Source organism: Malaclemys terrapin, chromosome 12 (assembly GCF_027887155.1).
Source record: "Malaclemys terrapin pileata isolate rMalTer1 chromosome 12, rMalTer1.hap1, whole genome shotgun sequence".
Lineage (NCBI taxonomy): Eukaryota > Metazoa > Chordata > Testudines > Emydidae > Malaclemys > Malaclemys terrapin.
In genome coordinates this window covers 36,045,393-36,069,784 of record NC_071516.1, presented here as the reverse complement: position 1 = coordinate 36,069,784, position 24,392 = coordinate 36,045,393, and the positions used below count along the sequence as shown (strand labels likewise).

Here is a 24,392-nt window from a genome sequence, read left to right as displayed (position 1 = left end):
TGTGCTTTCTTTGTTCCAACCACAAGTTACCCAGCACGTGGCATGGAAAAACCTTAGAGTTCAGTCAATAGGCATGTCCCTGCATGCCTTGCTGAGTCACAAGGTGATCTGCCTTCTCTCAATGGGTCAGTTGTATAGCTGATGGTCCATAATGGGCCATCAAGCAGGCTAGGCAGTGCTGAGACCACATTGTCTGGGGTGTCACCCAGAAGCATAGCACAAGTTTGAAATACAGATAATATAGAGCCAATACTTATAACTCTAAACACAAAAATGATACATGCATACAGACAGCACAGTCATAACCAGCAAATCATAACCCCCTCATAGACACCTCACACGACAACCTTTGAATAATATTTGTTGCAAATATATAATAGTGGTTGCAGTTTATGTCAATAATGTCACATCCCCAATGCAAAATTGACGCAGGAAGGGATGACACAAACATCGCTGACTGCATCCCAAGAGCTCCCCATCCTTGGTTCTCTCTTACTACAGCTAGTATTGGTGTATAACAGAAATGGTTTATTCAAGTCAAGTTCAATAACATGATTGAATCTCTTTACAAACTCAAGATAAAACTTGGTTAGAAAAATATTAATCATAAATGAATTAACTAGTAATTAATCATTCATTAATTAACCACCAATAAATTAATTAATGTTAAATATTAATTAATATTAACCATTAATTAATCATTAATGGTCTGGAGGATGGTGTGGATTGCATCCTCTGCAAGTTTGCAGATGACACTAAACTGGGAGGATTGGTAGATCGCTGAAGGGTAGGGATAAGATACAGAGGGACCTAGACAAATTAGAGGATTGGGCACAAAGAAATCTGATGAGATACAACAAGGACAAGTGCAGAGTCCTGCACATAGGACGGAAGAAACCCATGCACTGCTACAGACTAGGGACCGAGTGGCTAGGCAGCAGTTCTGCAGAAAAGGACCTAGCGGTTACAGTGGACAAGAAGCTGGATATGAGTCAACAGTGTGCCCTTGTTGACAAGAAGGCTAAGAGCATTTTGGGCTGTATAAGTAGGAGCATTGCCAGCAGATCGAAGGATCTGATCATTCCCCTCTATTCGACATTGGTGAGGCCTCGTCTGGAGTACTGTGTCCAGTTTTGGGCCCCACACTACAAAGAGGATGTGGAAAAATTGGAAAGAGTCCAGCAGAGAGCAACAAAAATGATGAGGGGACTGGTGCACATGACTTCTGAGGAGAGGCTGAGGGACCTGGGATTATTTAGTCTGCAGAAGAGAAGAACGAGGAGGGGATTTGTTAGGTGCTTTCAACTACCTGAAAGGGGGTTCCAAAGAGGATGGATCTAGACTGTTCTCAGTGGTAGCAGATGACAGAACAAGGAGTAATGGTCTCAAGTTGCAGTGGGGGAGGCTTAATTGGATATTAGGAAAAATCTTTTTCTCTAGGAGGGTGGTGAAGCACTGGAATGGTTTACCTAGGGAAGTGGTGGAATCTCCTTCCTTAGAGGTTTTTAAGGTCAGGCTTGACAAAGCACTGACTGGGATGTATTAGTTGGTGTTGGTCCTGCTTTGAGCAGGGGGTTTCACTAGATGACCTCCTGAGGTCCCTTCCAATCCTGAAAATCTATGAATAGTAGATTGGATCTGCTCTTGCAGCATGGTTCCTGTATGTCTCATGTGATCTTGCCAAGAGCTAAAGCTACTTTATCCAAACAAGCTCTGGCAAATGTTTGGAACCCAATTAACATCAAGTATCAGAGGGGTAGCTGTGTTAGTCTGGATCTGTAAAAAGTGACAAAGAGTTCTGTGGCGCCTTATAGACTAACAGACGTATTGGAGCATAAGCTTTCATGGGTGAATACCCTCTTCGTCAGATGCATGTAGTGGAAATTTCCAGAGGTAGGTATAAATATGCAGGCAAGAATCAGTCTAGAGATAATGAAGTTAGTTCAATCAGGGAAGATGAGGCCCTCTTCTAGCAGTTGAGATGTGAACACCAAGTTAACATCAAGTTACTGTAGATATTAATGTTGTCCATAGTATAGGAATCTTGTCATTTAGCAGTGAAAGCAGGTGATAGTGTGCCTCAGTTTCCCTTTTCCCCCATACAGGACATTAGGTTTGGAATGTCTTTTCTCCTGTGAAAAGTTCCAAGACTGTTTACAAGTACTGATTGTGAAACATTAGTATAAGGCCTTTTAACATAAAGTGTGTTCTTATGTCTTACTCTTAACATGTTCAAGGGATTTTCCAAAACATAAGGCACATTGTATATTTTTACAGTTCTTGGTAATAGCAACACATTAGTTACAAAAATCACCATTAGCCATAGGCTGTGCACCCACCGGCAGCTCCCCGCCTCCCCACCCAGCTCACCTCTGCCTCCTCCCCTGAGCGCGCCACGTGCCCACTTTCCCCCCCTAGCTCCCAGCACTTCCTGCCGCAAAACAGCTGTTTTGCGCGGCTGGGAGGGAGGGGGGAGGAGGGGGAACGAGGCGCGCTTGGGGAAGAGGCGGGGCTGGGGCTGGGATTTGGGGAAGGGGGTCCAATAGGGGCAGGGAGGGGCGGTGTTGGGAAGGGGACTTTGGGGAAGGGGTTGGAATGGGGTTGGGGCAGGGGCAGGGGAAGGGGCGGGGAAAGGATGGAGTTGGGGTGGGGTGGGGCAGGGGAGGAGTGAGTTCCTACCAGCGCCGGGGAAAGTTGGCGCCTATGCCATTAGCAATAACAACAAATTAATTGCAAGTGCCTATATACAACTATTTTTGTCATGCCACACCTCTGGCCCAATACCATTTTTGGCATTTTAGGCTTACCCTGTGGCTTCTCTTTGCAAAAGTAAATTATCTTTTTCCTCCTTGTCCTGAAGGATCAAACCCTCATTTCTCTTGCTTAACAGAATTCACTGGCTGATGGGGTGTGCTCTCTTTGCTAACAGCTATTAGCAAGTCTTTCTTCTCCCTGTTAGTGAGGTGATTTGCATCAACACAGACAGGAGCCTGTTCAACAGTTTTCAGATCCTTAACTGCTACCAATTCCAAGGCTGGACTCTGTCTTAAAGAGATACCACACAAATCCAAAGAGTCTGAGGATGACAGTTTCCTTGTTCTCCCCTGCATCCTTAAGCATTCAGATGTAAAAAGCACAGACTGCTCACTTAAAGAATTAGCATGGAGACATTCCTGTTCCAACACCATTGTCTTCCCAACAAGCTGGCCAGACACAGCCACTTGGTCACAGGGCTGTTTAAATTCCCTGACACTTTTCATTTCATCTGAGACCTTTTCTAAGCAATCCACACTGGATCTTTCAAAAGGAAAGTTAGTGGATCCATTCACAACAGAAAATTTCTGGCTGTTAGGAACTGAAACTTTCTTGATTAAATTACTTCCACACCCTTCAGTTGCAGCAAATTGCTTGCACAAATTACCATGAGGATTCCTTTCCCTAGGAGCTTCTCTAAGCAACAATTTACCCCTCACAGAAATTTTGCCCTTACCCTCTTCACTTACAGCTTGTTCTAAAGGAACATTTTCCTGATCAATAACAGGCTCTTTCTGGGTCTCACTTACCTCCAGGATCACCTTTGGCTCATCAGGCGGATTTCTACACAATTCCCTTTCAGGCAAACTGACAGATTTCATAGTCAAAAGGTCAAAGGCATTCTCCTTCCCTTTGCCACACACAAGTTTACGATTTTTTTCCTTCTTGCTACAAGTTTTCAAACTGTCACTAGGTAACACAATCAAATCACCTTTATGCTTTTCTGCAGAACTGCAATGCTCCTACTAATAAAGCCCAATATGCCATTAGCCTTCTTGGCAACAAGAGCACACTGCTGACTCATATTCAGCTTCTCATCCACTGTAATCCCCAGGTCCCTTTCTGCAGAACTGCCGCTTAGCCAGTCAGTCTCCAGCCTGTAGCGGTGTATGGGATTCTTCCTTCCTAAGTGCAGAACTCTGCACTTGTCCTTGTTGAACGTCATCAGATTTCTTTTGGCCCAGTCCTCCAATTTGTCTAGATCACTCTGGTCCCTATCCGTACCCTCCAGCGTATCTACCTCCCCCCCTCCCAGCTTAGTGTCATCTGCAAACTTGCTGAGGGTGCAATCCATCCCATGATTCAGATCATTAATAAAGATGTTGAAGAAAACAAGCCCTAGGGACGACCCCTGGGGCACTCCGCTTGATACCGGCTGCCAACTAGACATTGAGCCGTTGATCACTACCTGTTGAGCCCGACAATCTAGCCAGCTTTCTATGCACCTTATAGTCTATTCATCCAATCCATACTTTTTTAGCTTACTGGCAAGAATACTGTGGGAGACCATATCAAAAGCTTTGCTAAAGTCAAGATATATCACATCCACCACTTTCCCCATATCCACAGAGCCAGTTATCTCATCATAGAAGGCAATCAGGTTGGTCAGGCATGACTTGCCCTTGGTGAATCCATGTCGACTGTTCCTGATCACCTTCCTCTCCTCCAAGTGCTTCAAAATGGAAAAAAAAAACAGTCCTATATTACAAGTTTGTCTAAACAAACAAACAGACAAACAAACAAACAAACAAAAACTCACTCCCATGAATTATTGAGAGCAAGGGTCATCAACATGAAGGACAGTAAAGTTAGGCACTAAATTGCTTAGTTGCTTTTGAAATGCCTTCTAGGCACTTATCTGCATCCCTTTGAAAATTCTGGTCCCAGTCTGTTGATTGGTGCATAAGACATTAAACTCAAAGGAAAAGGTTCAGAAAAGAGCAACAAACATGATATAGGGGTATGGAATAGCTTTAGTATGAGGAGAGATTAATAAGATTGTGACTTCCAGCTTGGAAAAGAGACGACTAAGGGGGGACATGATAGAGGTCTAGAAAATCATGACTGGTGTGGAGAAAGTAAATAAGGAATTGTTATTTACTTCTTCTGATAACACAAGAACTAGGGGTCATAAAATGAAATTAATAGGCCGAAGGTTTAAAACAAACAATTTCGTCACACAATGCACTGTGAAACCTGTGGAACTCTTTGCCAGAGGATGTTGTGAAGGCCAAAACTATAACAGGATTCAAAAAAGAACTAAATGAATTTATGAAGGATAAGTCCATCATTGACTATCAGCCAGGATGGGCAGCAATGGTGTCCGTAGCCTCTGTTTTCAGAAGCTAGGAATGGGCGACAGGTGTCAAAGTCAGATTCAGGACTCACAATTTGTCAGACCACTCTGTTTATTAGCAAAGTGCTCTGCTAATACACCCAGATAATGTGAGCACCATGAAAGACTCAAACTATCTTATTTATACAGATAAAAGGGCACAAATTTAACAAGATAACAAAAGGAAGCAGAACTGATAAGTTTACCTGGGGCTAGACATACATATCTTATTTCCTTACTAACTATTACCGATCTCCTGTTAATGTCCCACCATTAGCTTAAGTGGACCCATTGTTTCATACCTTAATGTTTCTCTTCCTGACAACTATATTTCAACATTCCTTATTCCTGCTTAAAGGAACATACAGCATTTCTTTAATCCATTCTATTTTTACAATATAATTCATTCTACTTTCACACAGGGTATGGATGACTTGATGATTACCTCTTCTTTTCATTCCCTCTTGGGCACCTGACACTGGCCACTGTTGGATGACAGATACTGGGCTAGATGGACTTTTGGTCTGACCCAGTATGGCCGTTTTTATATTCTTATGAGTTTCAAAGGGCCCTAAGAGATACGGGGCTACCACTGTGTGATTATGGTTGAATATGCAGGATAAAATGGATTTGCTCTTGAGTCATCATGGGACAAAGGTCATTGGGCACCTGATAAGGATGCTTCTTAACATAAGGCAAACAAGTCTTGGAACTTGAGGTTCTGTGTGAATTTCTTGAAAGGATATGTACAAAGAGCTGAATAGCAGAGATGCCTCAGCATTTATAGTTCATTTGTCATTGCCTCTTTTCCCTCACCCAGGATACAAAGGATGACATGCCCAATATCGCTGTCCTAGGATCAGGCGGAGGTCTACGGGCCATGATAGCCCTTCAAGGATCCTTGGTGGAGATGAAGAAGCAGGGCCTGTTGGATGCTGTCCTGTATCTGTGTGGGGTATCGGGTTCCACCTGGTAGGTGCATATCAGCAGAAGTGAGAATGAGCCAGTTTTCCTGCACAGAGTTGGTGGCCACTGGGGCATTCTTATTATTATTTATCTCTGTAAATTTTCAATGCATGATGGGTGAGATTTTCAAAAGCACCTAAGGGTATGTCTACACTGAAAACAGGGGGTGTGATGTAGCATGCATAGACATACCTGATCTAGCTTTAACCTTGCTAGCTCAGGCACCAATAGCAGTGAAGCTCTGGGGCTACAGCATGGGCTGTACAAGGCTGCCGAGGAACCTCAGCAAGCCCTCACAGAGATCCATGCTTCTTCAGCTTCACTGCAATTGGCACTCATGCTAGCTTGATCAAAACTAGCACAGGTGTGTCTACTCATGCTGTGGTCACACCTCTGATTGCAGGGCAGACATACCCTGTGACTGACCCTTTGACTTGCATTCCTAAGTCACTTTTGGAAATCCCACTTTTAAGCAGAGAAGTCTGGAAAAGCATGCAAAGTGAAACAGAGCTGTGTGACATGTGTAAGGTCACACAGCAGAGCTGGGACTAGATCATGGAACTCTTGAGCTTTAACCCAGCGTCCTACCCACTGGACAGCTGCCTCCTAGCCAGGCATAGGCGACAACTCTGTGGGTGCTCTGGGGCTGGGAAATGTTAGCGGGTGCTCCGCACCCACCAACAGCCAAACTCCCCCATCCTCACCTCCTTCTCCTCGTCAGTGTGCTGTATCCCCAATCCTCCCCCTCCCTCCCAGTGATTCCCGCCCTCCCTCCGCCTAACAGCTGTTTGGCGGCTCTTAGGACTTTCCAGGAGGGAGGGGGAGGAGTGGTGACCTGGCTTGCTCAGGGGAGGAGGTGGAGAAGAGGCAGGGCAGGGGCGGGGACTTGGGGGAAGGGGTGGAATGGGGGAAGGGCGAGGGTGGTGCAGAAGTGGGAAGAAGCAGGGCAGGGACTTGGGGGAAAGGGGTGGAATAGGGGTGGAGTGAGGGCGGTGCAGGGGTGGGAAGAGGCGAGGTGGGGCGGGGGCAGGAGTGGGTGGGAGTTGAACACCCACCGGGCAGAGGGGAAGTCAGTGCCTATGTAGCTGGGCATGGAGAGCTGATGTTGGGGATCCAAGGTGGTGGGTGACATGATTAGAAGACATAGAGGCATTCTTGGCAGACTGAAGAGCTGTAGAAGTGAGGATCAGTGGAGACCAGAGAAGTGATGTTTACAAAAACCAAGGTGACAGAGGATAGGGTTCCAGTAGTGAGGACAGTGACAAAAGGGCAATGTGTGGGGATGGTTAAGGGTTTGAGGATTCACTGGGATTTACCAAGAGATTTAGAATACACAGAGGGAAGGAGGGGGAAGAGTCAAACAGGTCCCCAGTATTGAAGCTTGGAAGGAAGCAAAAAGAGTGGACTTGTCAACGAAGAAAGAGATGGGGAAAGGAAAATCTTCAGAAACCTCTCTCTCTCTCTCATGCTTGCTGAGTAGAACTTTACTCTGATAGTCACCCCATTGAAGTGAACTACAGTGGCAGAAAATTAGAAGGGTGATCAAGGGTGGCCTATTGAAATGGTGTGTGTGTGTGTGTGTGTGTGTGTGTGTGTGTGTGTGTGACCACTGCCTTCTGCTGGGAGGGATCAAAATTTCTCCTCCCTATGTCATACACCCTGAACTCCAATGTATTTTCCCCAGTAGCTCAAGAAGAGCCCTGGGCTCTGGGTCACACTCAGAATGGCCTGAGTAGTGTGCTCACCACTGCCCTCTGTTGGATAGAGTCACAATGGCTTATTCATACATCATAGGGGCCTTGGCATTCAGCAGAGGATCTTAACTCTATCCCTGTTATTGCCATACATTTCCCAGCGGCCATGATGACAGACAGCCGTGAATAAAGTCCTTCTTAAGTCACATATTTGTTACAATGCCAGGATGACCATTAGAATTCCCTGTTTGAAAAATAAAAGGTATAAAGATTAAAAGGGGGAGGGGAATTCCCCATCCTACTCCCTTAGTCTCAGCCATATCCCTTCTGGTTCATTAAAAGGTGCATGTCTACCCTCTACAAAGACAAGGACTGGACAGAGAAAGTACAGGACTTGGAAGAACGCCTGTGTGATACACTTTCCAAATCTTCATGGGATCTTCATAAGGCGTACTCTCTTGTGTGCCAGGCAGCTAAAGATGAACTCTTCTCTCTCACTGATATCTGGGCCTCTTTCGTTGTCTACAAAATATTGAATCAGGTGGGTTGCTACGTAAATCCAGAGTGGTTCCACTGAAAAGTCAATGCATTTACTTAATGTATTTCCCCCCTGCCCCCCATTCTCAACAGTACTTGGATACAGGAGCAAAATAGTAGAAGTATAATAATAACTCCTGACAATATTTTCAAAGCTATTTGAACCCACGGGTAACTTTGTAAATGTCAGCCTCTTCCCATGAGCTCTCAGAGATCACTAGGTATCTGAGCATTTCTAAAGAGAGGACTTCAAGGCTGTATAAGGGATTTGGATACCCATTTCCCATTAAAACTAGTGGGAGTTTGGCCTCTAAATCCTTTAGGTGGTTTTGAAAATCTCACCCTAGCATATGATCCCCAAATCCTTGACTTTCCAAAATATGAAGAGAGCTAGAAGGCATGAAAGTCTCAATCACAGTCTTGATTTTTTTTAATAGTAGGATCTTCAATCTAGCAGAGAAAATGTCTAATACAAATCAATGGCTGGAAGTTGAAACTAGAGAGATTATGACTGGAGAAAAGCTGTCTAGATTTTAGATAATGGGAATAATAACTATTGAAACAACTTACCAAGGATTGTGGTGGATTCTCCATCACTGACAATTTTAAATCAGCATTGGATGGTTTTCTAAAAGATTATTCAACCCCAAATTTTGTTTGTTTGTTTGTTTGTTTGTTTGTTTTTTGGTTGGTTTCTGGTCATTGTTGGAGGGTATGATAAATGAAGGGCGGAGGATAGCTTCCTTTTATGGACACCCAGCCAGCCAGTTAGCTATAAAAACTCTCTTGGTAGTTGTTCTCTACTTGCTTTACCTGTAAAGGGTTAAAAAGTCTCACTGTGATGCATAGGTAAAAGGAAGTAAGTGGGCAGCTGGCCAAAAGAGCCAAGGGAAGGCTAGAACTTTTTAAAATTGAGAAAAAAATCCCCCTTTGTCTGTCTGTTGTTGTTCTCTCGGGAGCAGAGGCGGACAGGGCAGCAACTATGCTGTAAGAAGCTTGGGAACAGGTATGAAAAATCATCTAGGAAGATATGATTAGGTTTATCTCTTTTTATTTCTTTATGGCTTGTGGATTCCTCTGTGCTAACGCCATGTGCTTTTGTTTTGCTTGTAACCTTTAAACTGGACCTCAAGAAAGCTATTCTTGGTGCTTAATCCTTGTAATTGCTCTTTTAAAACCTAGAAATAGCCTAAATTTCCAGATGTATTCTTTCTTTCTTTCTTTCTTTCTTTCTTTCTTTCTTTCTTTCTTTCTTTCTTTCTTTCTTTCTTTCTTTCATAAAATTTACATTTTTTAAGAACAGGATGGATTTCTGTGTGTTAAGAAGTTTGTGCATATGTTTTTTAGTTAGCTGGTGGCAACAGCTGATCTCTCTTTTTTTTTTCTTTTCCATTCTCAGCTTTTCCCCAGAGGTTGGTTATGAAAGCACTTGAGGGTACCCAACAGGAAGGAATTCCCATGTGTACCTTCCTGGGCTCTCAAAAGGGTTTTGCACTTGGGTGGTGGCAGCATCTACCAATCCAAGGTCAGCAAAAAGCTGTAACTTTAATACAAGCCTAGGGTGGCCAGTATTAATTTTTAGAGTCCTTGCAGGCCCCCACCTTCTGCACTCAAAGTGCCAGAGTGGGGAATCAGCCTTGACAGAGGAGTTTTTTTATACACGTTTATTTTCAATTTACCTAATTTTTCAAGTGAAATACCATTTCAAAAGAAAACTTTAAACTGTTTAATTTCAAAACAGCCAAAATAAAGCATTTAAACTTTTTTACCATTTTTTCTCAGATGGAAGAATTCAACAAATTTGACCTCAATTCACAAATAATTTCAATGCTCTGAAAAACATTTTGTCTGACATTACTGTTCCCTAATTCCTATTCATTTTGATGAAACTCAGGCTATGTTTACACTGGGGCTGGAAATTTAATTCCCAGTTCAAGGAAACATACCCATTTGAGCTGTGATTTAGAACTTAGGTACATTCTCAAGGTGGTTAGCCCCTCCCTCTGCTTCTGCTGCTTCAGCTACACCGATATTTTTATCATGTTAGTGCTGGTGTGTCTCCACCTGGTAATCAGACCTTCCTTCTCCAGGATAGACATATCCCAAGGCATTTACTTGCTAAGGTGCTTTTGAAAAGTCCATTACGTGCCTAATGGCATCTTTAGGTGTCTAAATATTTTTTTTAAATCTGGGCCGAATTCCCTTAGGTCTATTTGAAATTCACCACCATGGACTGTAAATACCCTGTTGTTTGTCTATACAATGCAGTGACGTTCCCCTCTGGTGTTATCTGGACCAGTGATCTGCTAGGTCACCCCAATCCTTGACTCTGGGAGGCAGCCTTACCCTGCTCAGCTGTGAGAACCCCCACTCCTGGGCTGTTCACGCACAGCCTCTGGCATGTAAGCTGCTCCTTGGATTCTGCCACCGAATAACACTAGCCAGTATCTCCAGTCCCAGAGACAACCCTAGGAACCTCAGTCTTGCACTGTCCAGTTATGCCCGTTGGACACTGCAAGCTTATATGAGTTTGTCAATTTATCAAAGACATTTATATGTACCTTGCTTGTTATCCCAAGGGGAGTCTCTGACACGCTTCAGACCAAACACCGGACTCCTCATTGGTTTTGTGGGTACAGACTAATACGGCTATCCCCTGATACTAAGCTGATCTTAACACTTTCAATGCCCTTACAAACATATATGCTTCTCACCACAGGCTGGCTGATTGCCCTTCAGCCAGGCTCTCCCCTTGATCAGCACTTCAATTGCTTGGTGGTGGTGGTGTCTGTAGATGTAGGTGGAAGAGAGAGGAAGAGCATGGCAAACGTCTATCACTTTTATCATGTTCTTTCTTTCCTCTTGGCTTTGCCCCACCTTCAGAGCCACGTGAGCATTACCTGAATGATTTAGTTGGTGTTGGTCCTGCTTTGAGCAGGGGGTTGGACTGGATGACCTCCTGAGGTCTCTTCCAAACCTAATCTTCTATGATTCTGTGATTCATCACACACCCAAATTGACCAAAGGAAGGGTGGGGGGGGTTAACTCACTTGAGAGTCCAACAGATCCTTTTGTTGCTGCCTAGGCCATCGTCCTTTGTTCCTGTGAGGCTGGACTGAGTTTGTCCCATACCTGCCCTGATGAGGTGTGAACTGCCTCCCTGCTCTTGGAGAGTTGGCTGGGCTTATTTTAAGCCATGAAGACACATTTTCAGCCTCATAACTATATACATGCAATTATAAATTATAACATTACTATAACGTTACTGTAACAACAATTACTATAACATCACTATGACAACAATGCTCAGTGCATCATGAGCCTTCCAAAGACACCCGACATGACAAACTTTGCATTAAATACCATACAATCATATTATAAGGATGAACATGGGGTGTAGGTTGTTTCCACGAGGTACAGAAAAAAAGCACTAGAATGAGGGAATAATGATGAAGATGATGATGGTCTCAGCAAAAAGGGTCTTTCTAATTCCTAGCCTGAACTAATTAGACAGGAACAGAATTACAGGGAACATCACCAAAATGTGTGTATTTCTGTGCTCATCAATTCTTAACTTTCCAGTATGATCAGACCAAGTTATCTCAACAAGACGATGCCTCCACAAGTGGGACAAATCCTTACCCCATCTATGCAGCAGTGGAAGCAAAGATATTGCATAAAGCACATGAAAACAGCCCAGGTAAAACAATAACACACTGGTGATATTAATGAGAGAAACCACATCTAAATGTCAAGTACTCTATGGAAAAAATAAATATTGATGTTGCCTCTTGCCCTTTCTGCTACTGTAAACACTACTAGGTGGAGTCACTGTTTAATAGAGTTGAATGCAATCTAACAATGTATTTTTTTAGTCTAAAAATGGCCTTTTAAGAAAATGGTTTTTTTTTGCATAAACCTCTTTACCAAAATGGTTATTGATGTTCCTCATTTAAAACAACAACAACAACAACAACAAACCTGGTTTTTCAGTAAAGGAAAAATTCCCATAACACTGCTCTACAGCCAAAATGCTTCTGAAATAAATGTAGTCAAACTTTACTAATTCTGGGTCACTGAGAACGAAAATGATGCTTCAAATTGTTGATTGGCTCTAGTTTTCAAGATATGCTATTGGGTCAGTATATACGACCCTTGACTTGGGAATGGCAGAGGATAAGTGAGTTATAAAGGGAAGGGATCTCAATTTAAACCAGAAATGACTAAAATACATCTTTGACTGGATCTATGAATAAATCTATAACTGGCTTTGGACAGTACTTGCTTTTTAGGGAAAACAATGAATGATGCAATCTGAAGCTGGTATTGCATCATACATGATATGAATTGCATCATGTTATTCCTAGAAGTCATGGATGATGCAATCATAACGAAGCTTACGTCACTCTGCTGAACAAATTGCCCTATATCAGCTCTAGAAATCATACAGTGTTGTGCTCTCTTATTTGTCAGTGTTTGATTTTGCAAAGGGACACATTTCTGTTTAGCCAAAGTGAGCAGAGATGCCTCGTACTTGTGTGAACAGTGCAGATAACTTCTGCTATGTTTGTGGTGAAGTGACTTTTGCATCATAAAAGCGCAGTATAACCACTATGGTTAAGAAAGCCTCTCACCCTTATTTTGGCTGCAAAATTGGAGATCAGGACAAGAGGTGGGCCCCACACATATGCTGCAACGCTTGTGCAACAAATCTTCGCCAGTGGTTGAACAGGAAAAGGAAATCTATGCCTTTTGCAGTGCCAGTGATTTGGAGAGAGCCAACAGATCATACCAGCAATTGTTACTTCTGCATGGTGCCTCCAGTTGGGAAAGGTGTGTCAAAGAAGAAAAAGTGGACTATGCATTATCCAAACATTCCATCAGCTATACGCCCAGTACCCCACGGAGAAGGACTGCCGGTTCCTGATGCACCAGAATCATTCTCACTTGAGTCAGATGAGGAGGATGAAACTTCTGGTCCTGAACCACCAATGTCACAGGACCCACATTTTCTCCCATCCTCCTCCTCTGAGCCACACCTCATAACACAAGGTGAACTGAATGACCTTGTCAGGGATTTGGAACTACCCAAGAGTAAGGCAGAGCTGTTGGGCTCCAGATTACAGCAGTGGAATCTCCTGGCAGGTGATGTTAGGGTTTCCATGTTCCGTGACCGTCAAAAGGATCTTGTCCCATTCTTCTTCATGGAAGGTGATCTTGTAGCCTGCAACAACATTGATGATGTGATGGCAGCCCTCAACGTCGTTCATGATCCAGATGAGTGGAGACTGTTCATTGATTCATCAAAGACGAGTCTTGAAGCTGTTTTACTGCATAATGGCAATGTTTTGCCATCAATTCCAGTTGGTTATGCAGTCCATATGAAGGAAACCTATGACAACATGAAACAACTTTTGAGGTGCATAAACTATGACCAACATCAGTGGCAGCTTTGTGGCGATTTGAAGGTTGTTGCTCTCTTGCTTGGTCTGCAGACTGGATACACAAAGTACCGCTGTTTTCTCTGTGAATGGGATAGTCGTGCAAGAGATTCCCACTACATCAAGAAAGATTGGCCACTCCAACAGTCATTGGAGCCTGGGAAGAAAAGTGTTCAGCATCCACCACTTGTTGAATCCAGGAAGATTTTGTTACCACCCTTACACATCAAGCTGGGTCTGATGAAGAACTTTGTCAAGGCCATTGACAAAACACAAGCAGCTTTCAAGTACCTCCGTGGAAAATTTCCAACGTTAAATGAAGCTAAGATAAAGGAAGGTGTGTTTGTTGGTCCTCAGATTCGTGAACTTCTTCGAGATGATGCATTTGCCCATGCACTGCGTGGCAAGGAAAAGACGGCATGGAAAGCCTTCCAGTTAGTGGCAATAAATTTTCTCGGAAACAACAAGGTAGACAACTACAGGTTGTTGGTGGAAAACCTCCTCAAGGCATACAAAAGCCTTGGTTGCAACATGTCACTAAAGATACATTTTTTGCACTCTCATCTAGATTTTTTTCCACCGAACTGCAGAGCAGTGAGCGACGAGCACGGTGAGCAATTTCACCAGGACATTGCAACAATGGAGAAACGCTATCAGGGCAAATGGAGCCCATCAATGCTTTCAGACTATTGCTGGACAGTGACAAGAGATGCTCCATTTAATGAATACAAGAGACAGGCCAAGAAGCTCCGAGAAGCCACTGAATAGGACTAAACTATGTACATAATAGTTTTTTGACCTTTGTTTCATAATAAATTTTATTTATATAACCCTTTTGCTGATTTTTAAAGTGTTACATAAACAGGACAGGTGAAATATTATCATGTAAAGCAACCATAAACACATGAAAAGACCTAGGTTTAAAATTTATGATTAAAACTCTACTATCTACACAATATACATAGACATAAAATGTAAAAACTTAAATATCTTAGAAACAGAAGCCAATCAGTTGTTTTAATTGTCATATTTGAATTCAGCACATCAAAATACATAATAAATAGCACATTTTATCTCTGAAGCAGACGACTTCTGAAAAATTGTAGACCAGTATAATTGTTTCAATAGTGACTTTGTAAGTTTGTGATAAATTGCCCAATGAGGAACAGTTTCAGAAATGAAAAGAACTTGGAAAACTTCAGAAAATATGAAATGGATGTTTCTATTTTTTGATTAGCTCTACAGTTAAATATATCACTTTTAGATTTGACTCATTTTGAATATTTTTTTCTTTATACTTTTGGGTCAGAGTTAGAGATAGGTGGTTGGAGGGAGGGTGGAGAGAGGCTGTGGTGGCCCCAAAGGCTTCTGGGATATCCAGGGACAGCACATGCTGGCCTAAGGAGGAAACACCAGATGGAGAAGGTCACCATAGAAAATGACTTGAAAATGATCATGGGGTGAACAGAGTGAAAAGAGAGGTAGGATTTCCTGCTAGAGCAAACAGAATGGTCAGGGAATTGAGAAATTATCGCAATCATCCAAGAAGGGGACAACAAGAAGCTGGCACTTGAAAGGGCCTTTTTATAAACCCTATCTATGTTTCACAGGCACCTGGTTTGAATTCACCCCTCATGAGTCTGGCTTTCCTGGCCTGGGGGCATTTGTGTGCACCAAAGACTTGGGAAGCAAATTCGAGAATGGGAAGTTGAAAGATAACAGCGAAGAGAAAAGTATCTGCTACCTGCAAGGTAAGCATTCAAGTCCCTGATTCTCAGCCAATAGATAGATAGGTATTGCAGCTTTGTTACCCAGGGGTTTTCAGAACCCAAAGCAGTGGTAACTTAACTGTTTCACTCCAGGCATTGTCAAGATGAAATCAATGGGAACACATCAATTTTCATCTGATAAATGATTGATACAAATAAGCGGTGCTTTTAACTAAAATGACAATTTATTAGATTTAAGCACATCCAGACATAAGCAATAGGTTTAGAACATCCCAAAGCATTACCTAGAATCTGAGATGGTATTGAGTACTTTGCAGCAGGGTGGTAATGGCCAGTTGCTTCCCTGCTGGGGAGTCTGGTGTCACGAAAAACATCTCTCTGGATAGCTGCAGAGAATTTCCCCAAAGTAAACTCTATTATCTAGTCCTTTTTGTAACTAACTTTTACAAAACACATGGATCATAGTGACCCCTACTGTGTCATCACTTCTCCCAATATAAATAAGCTAGTTGTCAATCAACTTTCCTAACAAACTTAGTCATAATAAACTTCTATATTAAAGGCAGAAGCTTCAAACCTACAACTAGCATTTGACCTTGCCTCCAGAAGCCCTGCTTGTTCAAATTAACCCTTAACTATGTAGTGTTCTATTTTTTTTTTAATTCATGATGCCTGAATGCACATAATATGGCTGCAATTGGCTTCATCAAATTCTGGAGTACACGCACCCCTCAAATCTGGGGCACCAAGTCCACTATGTTATTCTAATGCAGTGTGAGATCTACCTCATATTATAGACCTATTAGGAATGTTTCCAGCCACCCAATCCTGTAGGTCTCATCCCAATTTCAGAGCTCTCTTGCCAGTTGCTTGTATCTACTCAGCTTTCCTCCCCCCCCATACTCCATTCAATCTTCCTTCTGTACCCACACCCTAATTTCCACCTCACTCATGACATTCATTCACATGTAACCCCCTTTGCTCACCCTTCTTCCACCATCTCACCTTTTTGTCAACCCACTTAGATCCTCCTGAAATGGTTAGCATTTATATAGATAGCACATCCCATCCATGGATATCAATATGCTTTCCAAAAATTAGTATCAAGATACCCATTTTACAGAGAAGGAAACTGAGTCACTGAGAGGGGAAGTGGCTTCTCCAAGGTCATGATGGTTGGAAATGGGGGGGGGATAGAAGTCAGGTGTCCAAATGCCTAAGATACTGCTCTGTCACTAGAGCTGGGAATTTCTAAGGTGTCTAGGGAAGTTTGGAAGCCCAACTTGCATTGAATGCCAGTGGATTTTGGGCACCTAACTCCCATGGTCTCCTTTGAAAATCCCTGCCAGGAACATTCATCTTCCTATTAGTTAATATCCAGTGTAAGCATGTCTTGTTCTTTTATATTTATTTATTTAGATAGGGAATTTCCAAAGGGTCTAAAAGGATGAGGCAATTGTGCATGTGTGTGTATGTAGGGAGGAGATTTTTCGAAGGGATGAAGGACAGTTAGGCACTCAACTCTCATACAAATTCAATGGGCTTTGTGGTTGTGATTTCTGAAAGCACTTAAGTGATTTAGAAGCTTAATCATAGAATCACAGAAGATTGGGGTTGGAAGGGACCTCAGGAGGTCATTTAGTCCAACCCCCTACTCAAAGCAGGACCAATCCCCAACTAAATCATCTCAGCCACGGCTTTGTCAAGCCTAACCTTAAAAACCTCTAAGGAATGAAATTCCACCACCTCCCTAGGTAACCCATTGCAGTGCTTCACCACCCCACTAGTGAAAAGGTTTTTCCTAATGTCCAACCTAAACCTCCCCCATTGCAACTTGAGACCATTACTCCTTGTTCTGTCATCTGGTACCACTGAAAACAGTCTAGCTCCATCTTCTTTGGAAGCCCCTTTCAGGGAGCTGAAAGCAGCTAACAAATCCCCCCCCCCATTCTTCTCTTCTGCAGACTAAATAATTCCAATTCCCTCAGCCTCTCCTCATAAGTCATGTGCTCCAGCCCCCTAACATTTGTGTTGCCCTCCGTTGGACTCTTTCCAATTTTTCCACATCCTTCTTGTAGTATGGGGCCCAAAACTGGACACAGTACTCCAGATGAGGCCTCACCAATGCCAAATAGAGGGCAATGATCACATCCCTTGATCTGCTGGCAATGCTCCTACTTATACACCCTAAAATGCGGTATAAGGATCATTTGACGTCAATGGAGATGTGTGCTCCTAAGCCAGTTAGTTGTTTTTGAAAATCCCACCCTGGGTATCAAACTGCCTTACTTCCTTTGAATATTCCAGCTTCATTCATTCATTCAAATTTGAACTATACCAATTAAACACAGTCCATCCTAGCTCTGGGTGCCTTTGACAATTCTTCAAAATACATCTCCTAATGTATGATAACTCAAGCAATTATTTATCCTTAAGGGGGAAAATAAACTTTCCAAGTGAAAAGGTAGGTAAACTCTGGATTAGGTTTCCAAGGAAGGATGTGGAATCCCCATCACTGGAGGTTTTTAAGAACAAGTTGGACAAACATCCATCAGGGATGGTCTAGATTTATTTGGTCCTGCCTCACTGTGGGGGGATACACAAGAAGACCTCTCAAAGTCCCTTCTAGACCTATATTTCCATGATCCTGTGATAAAAGTAATCCTGTTAGGATTATAAACATAATAAATACATTTAACACACCCATCTCTCAACTGACTATAGGGCACAGATGTTCCAAAAGTTATCAAACTCTGGGCAGGGAATGTCTTTCTTTCTTTTGTCTGTACAGCAACAAATGCAATGGGGTCATTCTTCATTCCTGTGTCACATAGGCACTGTGATATTACAAATACTAATACTATTTATTAGGGCTGTTGAAAATTTGGTATTTACATTTATAGGAAATGTGGAAATTTGTTTATATCCCAAATCAGGACTAAAACACAAAATTCTGACCTTTCCCACAAAATGATTTCCATTTTGGGTCAATTGAAATGTTCTGTTTTTATAAAATTGAAACATTGCCTTCCTATTTCTGTAATAGTTTCATTTACACTGAATTATAAAAGCCAATAAATTTGGGAATGAAAGATAATTTCAAAATGAAAAAATTGAAAGATTCTGTTCCAATAGGTCAACATGTTTCCTTTCACATTTATTTTTCAAATGAAATTTTATCAAAATCAACAAGTTCCCATGGAAAGTTTAAATTTTGACAAAAGAGTATTTTCTGATGCAAAAATATTCCATTGGAAATTTGTTGACCGCCTCAACTTACAATACATTTTTTCAGTTATGGATGAATGTGTGAATCGAATTGCAAAAGCACATAACCCATCAGAGACTGGCCTGCCAGTGCCCCCTTGACTTTTCTACCAGTGGGGCTTTTATCCAGGCAACTCTTTATGTAGTATTAAAGGGAAAGGGCTTAATGAACTCTTACTTGTGCCGTTGTAAATAAGGTATTTTCCTTCTTGTTTTCAGGTTTATGGGGAAGTGTCTTTGGATGCATAGAGGAAAACATTAAATATTTAAAAGGTACTGACATTTCTGCATATTGAAGTTATGGACAGGTCATCAGTGGAATCAGCACAGGTCCCCATTGGAGGAACTACTGCACCATTCTGTAGCAATGATCCCAATGCCCTACTGTTTATCACAGTGATACTGTCATGTGTCCAACAATCTTAGTATTAGTAGCAGTAGCCTAAAGCAGCCCATGGGTGTCTGCCAGTTGTGGATGGGTTGGATTTTCAAGGGTGCCAAAGGGAGACAGAGCACCTAACTCTCATTTTTTGCCTTTCAAAATCTCCAGCATTCCAGATAATTTCCAGATTATTATATCTAAAGATGAGATTTTCAAAGCTGACTTGGGTGTTTGGAGCCTAATTTCCACTAATTTTAAAGAAGAGTTGGGCATAATCTAATCTCATGCTTCAGTCACCTGGAGGAATCAGGAAGGAATTTGTTCCCTGGTGCACATTTGTAAGCTGTTTCTTAATTATTATTAGCCTTCCTTTGAAGCATCCAAAATCAGCCACCTCTAGAGATGGGACAGCAGCTGGGGTAGGCTGATGCTCTAAGGTGGTACTGAGAATTCTGTTTCTAGATGCTTGGTTGGTGAGTCATGCTACAGGTCCAACAGATTTGGGATCAGGAAGGAATTTTCCCCCAGGTTACATTGGCATGAACTATGGGGATTTATTCCCCTTTCTTAGCAGCATTGTGTGCAGGTCACCTGCTGAGATTATATAGGCATGTCTCACCTAATCATTCCCTGCTATTGCAGGGCCTCTGCCTCATGTGCACCTCAGTATCTCCTGTTCTCGGGCTGTGGCACACAACAGTTCAGCACTGCCTCAGTTTAAATGAGGTCACTGGGTTCCACCAGGGATATCTGTGTGAAATGTAATGGCCTTCTCATCTCAAATTCTACAAGTGCAATGAACAATGAAATTCAGTTCCTTTAGGTGGCTTTGAAATTCTCAGTTGAGATGAAATCCTGATCTTGAACTTCATTCTAATTTTGGAACTATCTACACTTGGGCAAATTCTGGCCTCACTTACACCTGCATAAATCAGGAGCATGCTTCACTATTGTTCAAAGGAAACATTTAGTACGGTCATTTTTGATAATTCTGAATTGAAATATTTCACAATTGCAATCCTCCAAGATATTTTGAAGTTATTACTTTTTGAATCAATTTGAGATGAAAACAAATTTCAGAATGTCCAAAGTTTCCCACAGGCTAGAAGTTCTGTTCCTTACCCACTATCCTTCTGAGTTACACTAATGCAGATCAGATCAAAACCATGTCCCTGATGTCTAGAGTTAAGAAAACCTCAAACCTTAAAGAAAAAAAAATGACTCCCTTTAAAAACCCTGGGTGACAGATCTTCAATGCCTTGTAAATAAATTTTGATTTCCTAGCTCAGTGGTTATCAATCCTTTTTTTTTTTTTTGGAATCTGCAGAGATCTAAACATTTTCAAATAGAGGAGCTTTGGAAATTTTAGACATAATCTTGTCCACAGACCATAGGTTGAAAACCACTATTTTATGGTAATGACAACCTTTTGCGGACCCCTTAGACATGGTCTGCAGATCCCTAGGGGTCCACAGGTTAAAACCCACAGTCCTAGATGATATGGTTAGTGTCCTTAACTATGTGAAATGACTCAATGTGCGTGTTTTCTTTTCTGTTTTCAGAGCTTGTTCTCCAAATATTTTCCGGAGGACTGAGAGGAAAACATGAGTATGCAGTAGGTGGAGCAGGTGAGTCATTCTATTTCTGGAACCATGGGCCAATTTTTCTTATAACTCACATTGGGTTTATCCTGCCATGACTCCACTGATATGAAAGGAGCTAGTTCTGATCTGCACCACTATGAGCAGTTATGGCTGCGCTACAGCCCCCCTATCATAGATGCGGCAAACAGCAACAGTTCTTCTGCCAGTATCAGAGGTGAAAGTAAGCCAGTCCGGTCTGGTCCGGTACAGTATGGCGTACCGGCAAAAGCCAGTACGCCGTGCCGGACCGCACTGACTTCGGCGGCGGGGATTTAAAGGGCTCGGGGCTCCGCAGTGGCCGGAGCCCCGGACCCTTTAATTTGCCCCTGAGCCCCGGGGGCTCCCAGCCACCTCTGCAACTGGGAGCCCCAGGGTGATTTAAAGGCCTTTAAATCTTGAGAGGCCCCGCCTCTTCTGGATGAGGCCACGCCTCTTCCAGATGAGGCCATGCCCTCCTCAGGACTCCGGCAGTACCGGTAAGTCCTGTAAGTTACTTTCACTACTGGCCAGTATATTATCATTACTTCCCCCAACAACATTAGCTAAGTTGACAGAAGTACTCTTCCATCTTCATAGCTGCGTCTACACTGAGTTGGGGGAGGAGGGGTTGTCATAGCGATGTGTGTGTTTTTTTCACTCCTGTGACTAACTCACATATGCCTTATAAGTGTAGACCAAGTCAGAGCTAAATCAAGCCATTTGCATTAATGATATATGTGAGTTTCATGGATCTCATTCCCCCTTTCTAGTGAATGTTAACACACATAGTATCTTTTTGATAAATGCTTGCCCAGAACAAAATCACCCTGAAAGCAAATATGTGACTTCTCTACATGGGAAGTTTTACCAGTTATCCAAGTATAGTTATACCAGAATAACCCTCATGTGGACGCTCTTGTTCTGGCATAAGAGTGGCTTTCTTGCATTACCTTAAACCACTTTCAATGAGATATAATCTAAACCTAAAAAGGCAGAAATTATTATCCACAAGAGAGTCATAGATTCCAAGGCCAGAAGGGACCAGTGTGACCATCTAGCCCAACCTACTGTATAACACAGGCCAGAGAACTGTCCCAAAATAATTCATAGAGCAGTTGCTTTTAGTAAAAATACCCAATTTGGATGTAAAAATTGCCTGTGATGGAGAATTTAGCATGATCTTTGGTAAGGTTTTCCAGTGGAAAATTATTCTCAAAGTTAAAAAAATTACACATTATTTCCAGTCTGAATTTGTCTAGATTCTATGTGTGGCCATTGGATCTTGTGATATCATTACAAGTACAAGCAGTGGATGTGTTATTACTTGACTTTAGCAAAGCTTTTGATACCATCTCCCACAGTATTCTTGTCAGCAAGTTAAATAAGTATGGGCTGGATGAATGGACTATAAGGTAGATAGAAAGCGGGCTAGATCGTCGGGCTCAACGAGTAGTTATCAATGGCCCCTTGTCTAGTTGGCAGCCAGTATCAAGCGGAGTGCCCCAAGGGTCGGTCCTGGGGCTAGTTTTGTTCAATATCTTCATTAATGATCTAGAAAATGGCATGGATTGCACTCTCAGCAAGTTTTCCGATGACACTAAACTGGGAGGAGTGGTAGATACGCTGGAGGGTAGGAATAGGATACAGAGGGACCTAGACAAATTAGAGGATTGGTCCAAAAGAAATCTGATGAGATTCAACAAGGACAAGTGCAGAGTCCCGCACTTAGGATGGAAGAATCATATGCACTGATACAGACTAGAGTCCGAGTGGCTAGGCAGCAGTTCTGCAGAAAAGAACCTAGGGGTTACAGTGGACGAGAAGCTAGATATGAGTCAACAGTGTGCCCTTGTTGCGAAGAAGACTAAGAGCATTTTGGGCTGTATAAGTAGGAGCGTTGCCAGCAGATCAAGGGACATGATCATTCCCCTCTATTTGGCATTGGTGAGGCCTCATCTGGAGTACTGTGTCCGGTTCTGGGCCCCACACTACAGGAAAGATGTGGAAAAATTGGGAAGAGTCCAGCAGATGGCAACAAAAATGATTAGGGGGCTGGGGAACATGACTGAGGAGAGGTTGAGGGAACTGGGTTTATTTAGTCTGCAGAAGAGAAGAATGGGGAGGGGGGGATTTGATAGCTGCTTTCAACTGCCTGTAAGGGGGTTCCAAAGAGGATGGATCTAGACTGTTCTCAGTGGTAGCAGATGACAGAACAAGGAGTAATGGTCTTAAGTTGCAGTGGGGGAGGTTTAGGTTGGATATTAGGAAAAACTTTTTCACTAGGAAGGTGGTGAAGCACTGGAATGGTTTACCTAAGGAGATGGTGGAATCTTCTTCCTTAGAGGTTTTTAAGGTCAGGCTTGACAAAACCCTGTCTGGGATGATTTAGTTGGGGATTGGTCCTGTTTTGAGCAGGGGGTTGGAGTAGATGATCTCCTGAGGTCCCTTCCAACCCTGATATTCTATGATTCTATGATTACCAGTTCTGTTCATTCCCTCTGGGGCACCTGGCATTGGCCACTGTCGGAAGACAGAATACTGTCCTACATGGTTTGATCCAGTATGGCTGTTCTTATGTTTTTATGCTGAACTAATTAGGTGGACAGGGAGGATGACTGATTTTTTTGACTGGCTGGAGGGTATGTGAGTTAGGTGTCATGGAGGTGATAATTATAGAATACTAATGGGGTGTTGGTTTGCTTCTCTTGGGAGGTCTACAAGAACCAGTATATTTTAGGCTTTTCAGTGGTACGTGGACTTATCCTAGTGGGTCCAAATGGCAAAGTCAGCATGAGGTGGCTCAAACCTCAAACTCATTGTCATTTGAGCCTGAGTAGGAAATGTCCCTAACCCTTATCTGATTGTACCTGTGGAAAATCTAGTGACTTCAGGTTTGGTAGTGTTGTCTGAAGAGGCATTTCTGTTGGTGTCCTTGTACCATTACAATCCCTCGCCACATGGGAATATCACCCGTTATAACCCTAAACCTCTGCTAAGAATTGGCTGGGTGGAGTTGTTCCAGGTGCAGAAGGTGTTTGAAGTTGATGCAAGAAGGACATTTAGAGAGGTATGAAAGTGTGCATTGAGGGGGTCAGGCTGACAAGTGAGGAAGATAATTTTAGTGCTTGAATTTGGAGCAGACTGGACAGAGCCAGCTGCGGATGGTTGGAAGCCAGAGAGGAGCTAACTATATAATCCTAATGAGTTTTTGCATTATTTCTTCTAAGACAGCTGTCAGACATGCCTACACATGGAAGATGTGGGTATTATATTCCTCGGATCACTGGCCTGATTCACCTTTCCCATACCAGGCTTAACCCAGTTCAACCCAGTTAAATTGTACAAACCCCCTGCAAGGAACAGAGTTTCTTGTAGTTACTTCTCTGTCTCAACCGCCTGACAGATGGAGGTGAACTTTCCTTTACCTCTGTAGGTCCAGGACCAGCTGGGTGATGCTAAGCAGTGGTAGTTGCATTTATCCTAGAATGCCCAAAAGGCGTCCTCAGAGTTTAGTCAGCAAGAAGCAGCTCAAAGCTGAAACTGGTTGATATTTCAGTATGTGTGGGGAATATTCCCCTGTCCTTCTCTGTTTGCACCTCTGGAG

The 24,392-nt window shown here is 42.7% G+C and overlaps 1 protein-coding gene across 2 annotated transcripts in view; it reads left to right on the top strand.

Annotated features, from left to right (window-relative positions):
• The window catches only part of LOC128845841 (cytosolic phospholipase A2 gamma-like), a 74,520-nt gene that overhangs the window by 13,003 nt on the left and 37,125 nt on the right, over positions 1–24,392 (top strand). For both annotated transcript variants that reach the window (XM_054044884.1, XM_054044883.1), the window contains exons 4-9: positions 5,970–6,121; positions 8,152–8,350; positions 11,929–12,046; positions 15,398–15,538; positions 19,004–19,057; positions 20,729–20,794. In XM_054044884.1, the coding sequence (XP_053900859.1) occupies positions 5,970–6,121; positions 8,152–8,350; positions 11,929–12,046; positions 15,398–15,538; positions 19,004–19,057; positions 20,729–20,794 (730 nt within the window). The remainder of the gene's footprint in view (positions 1–5,969; positions 6,122–8,151; positions 8,351–11,928; positions 12,047–15,397; positions 15,539–19,003; positions 19,058–20,728; positions 20,795–24,392) is intronic.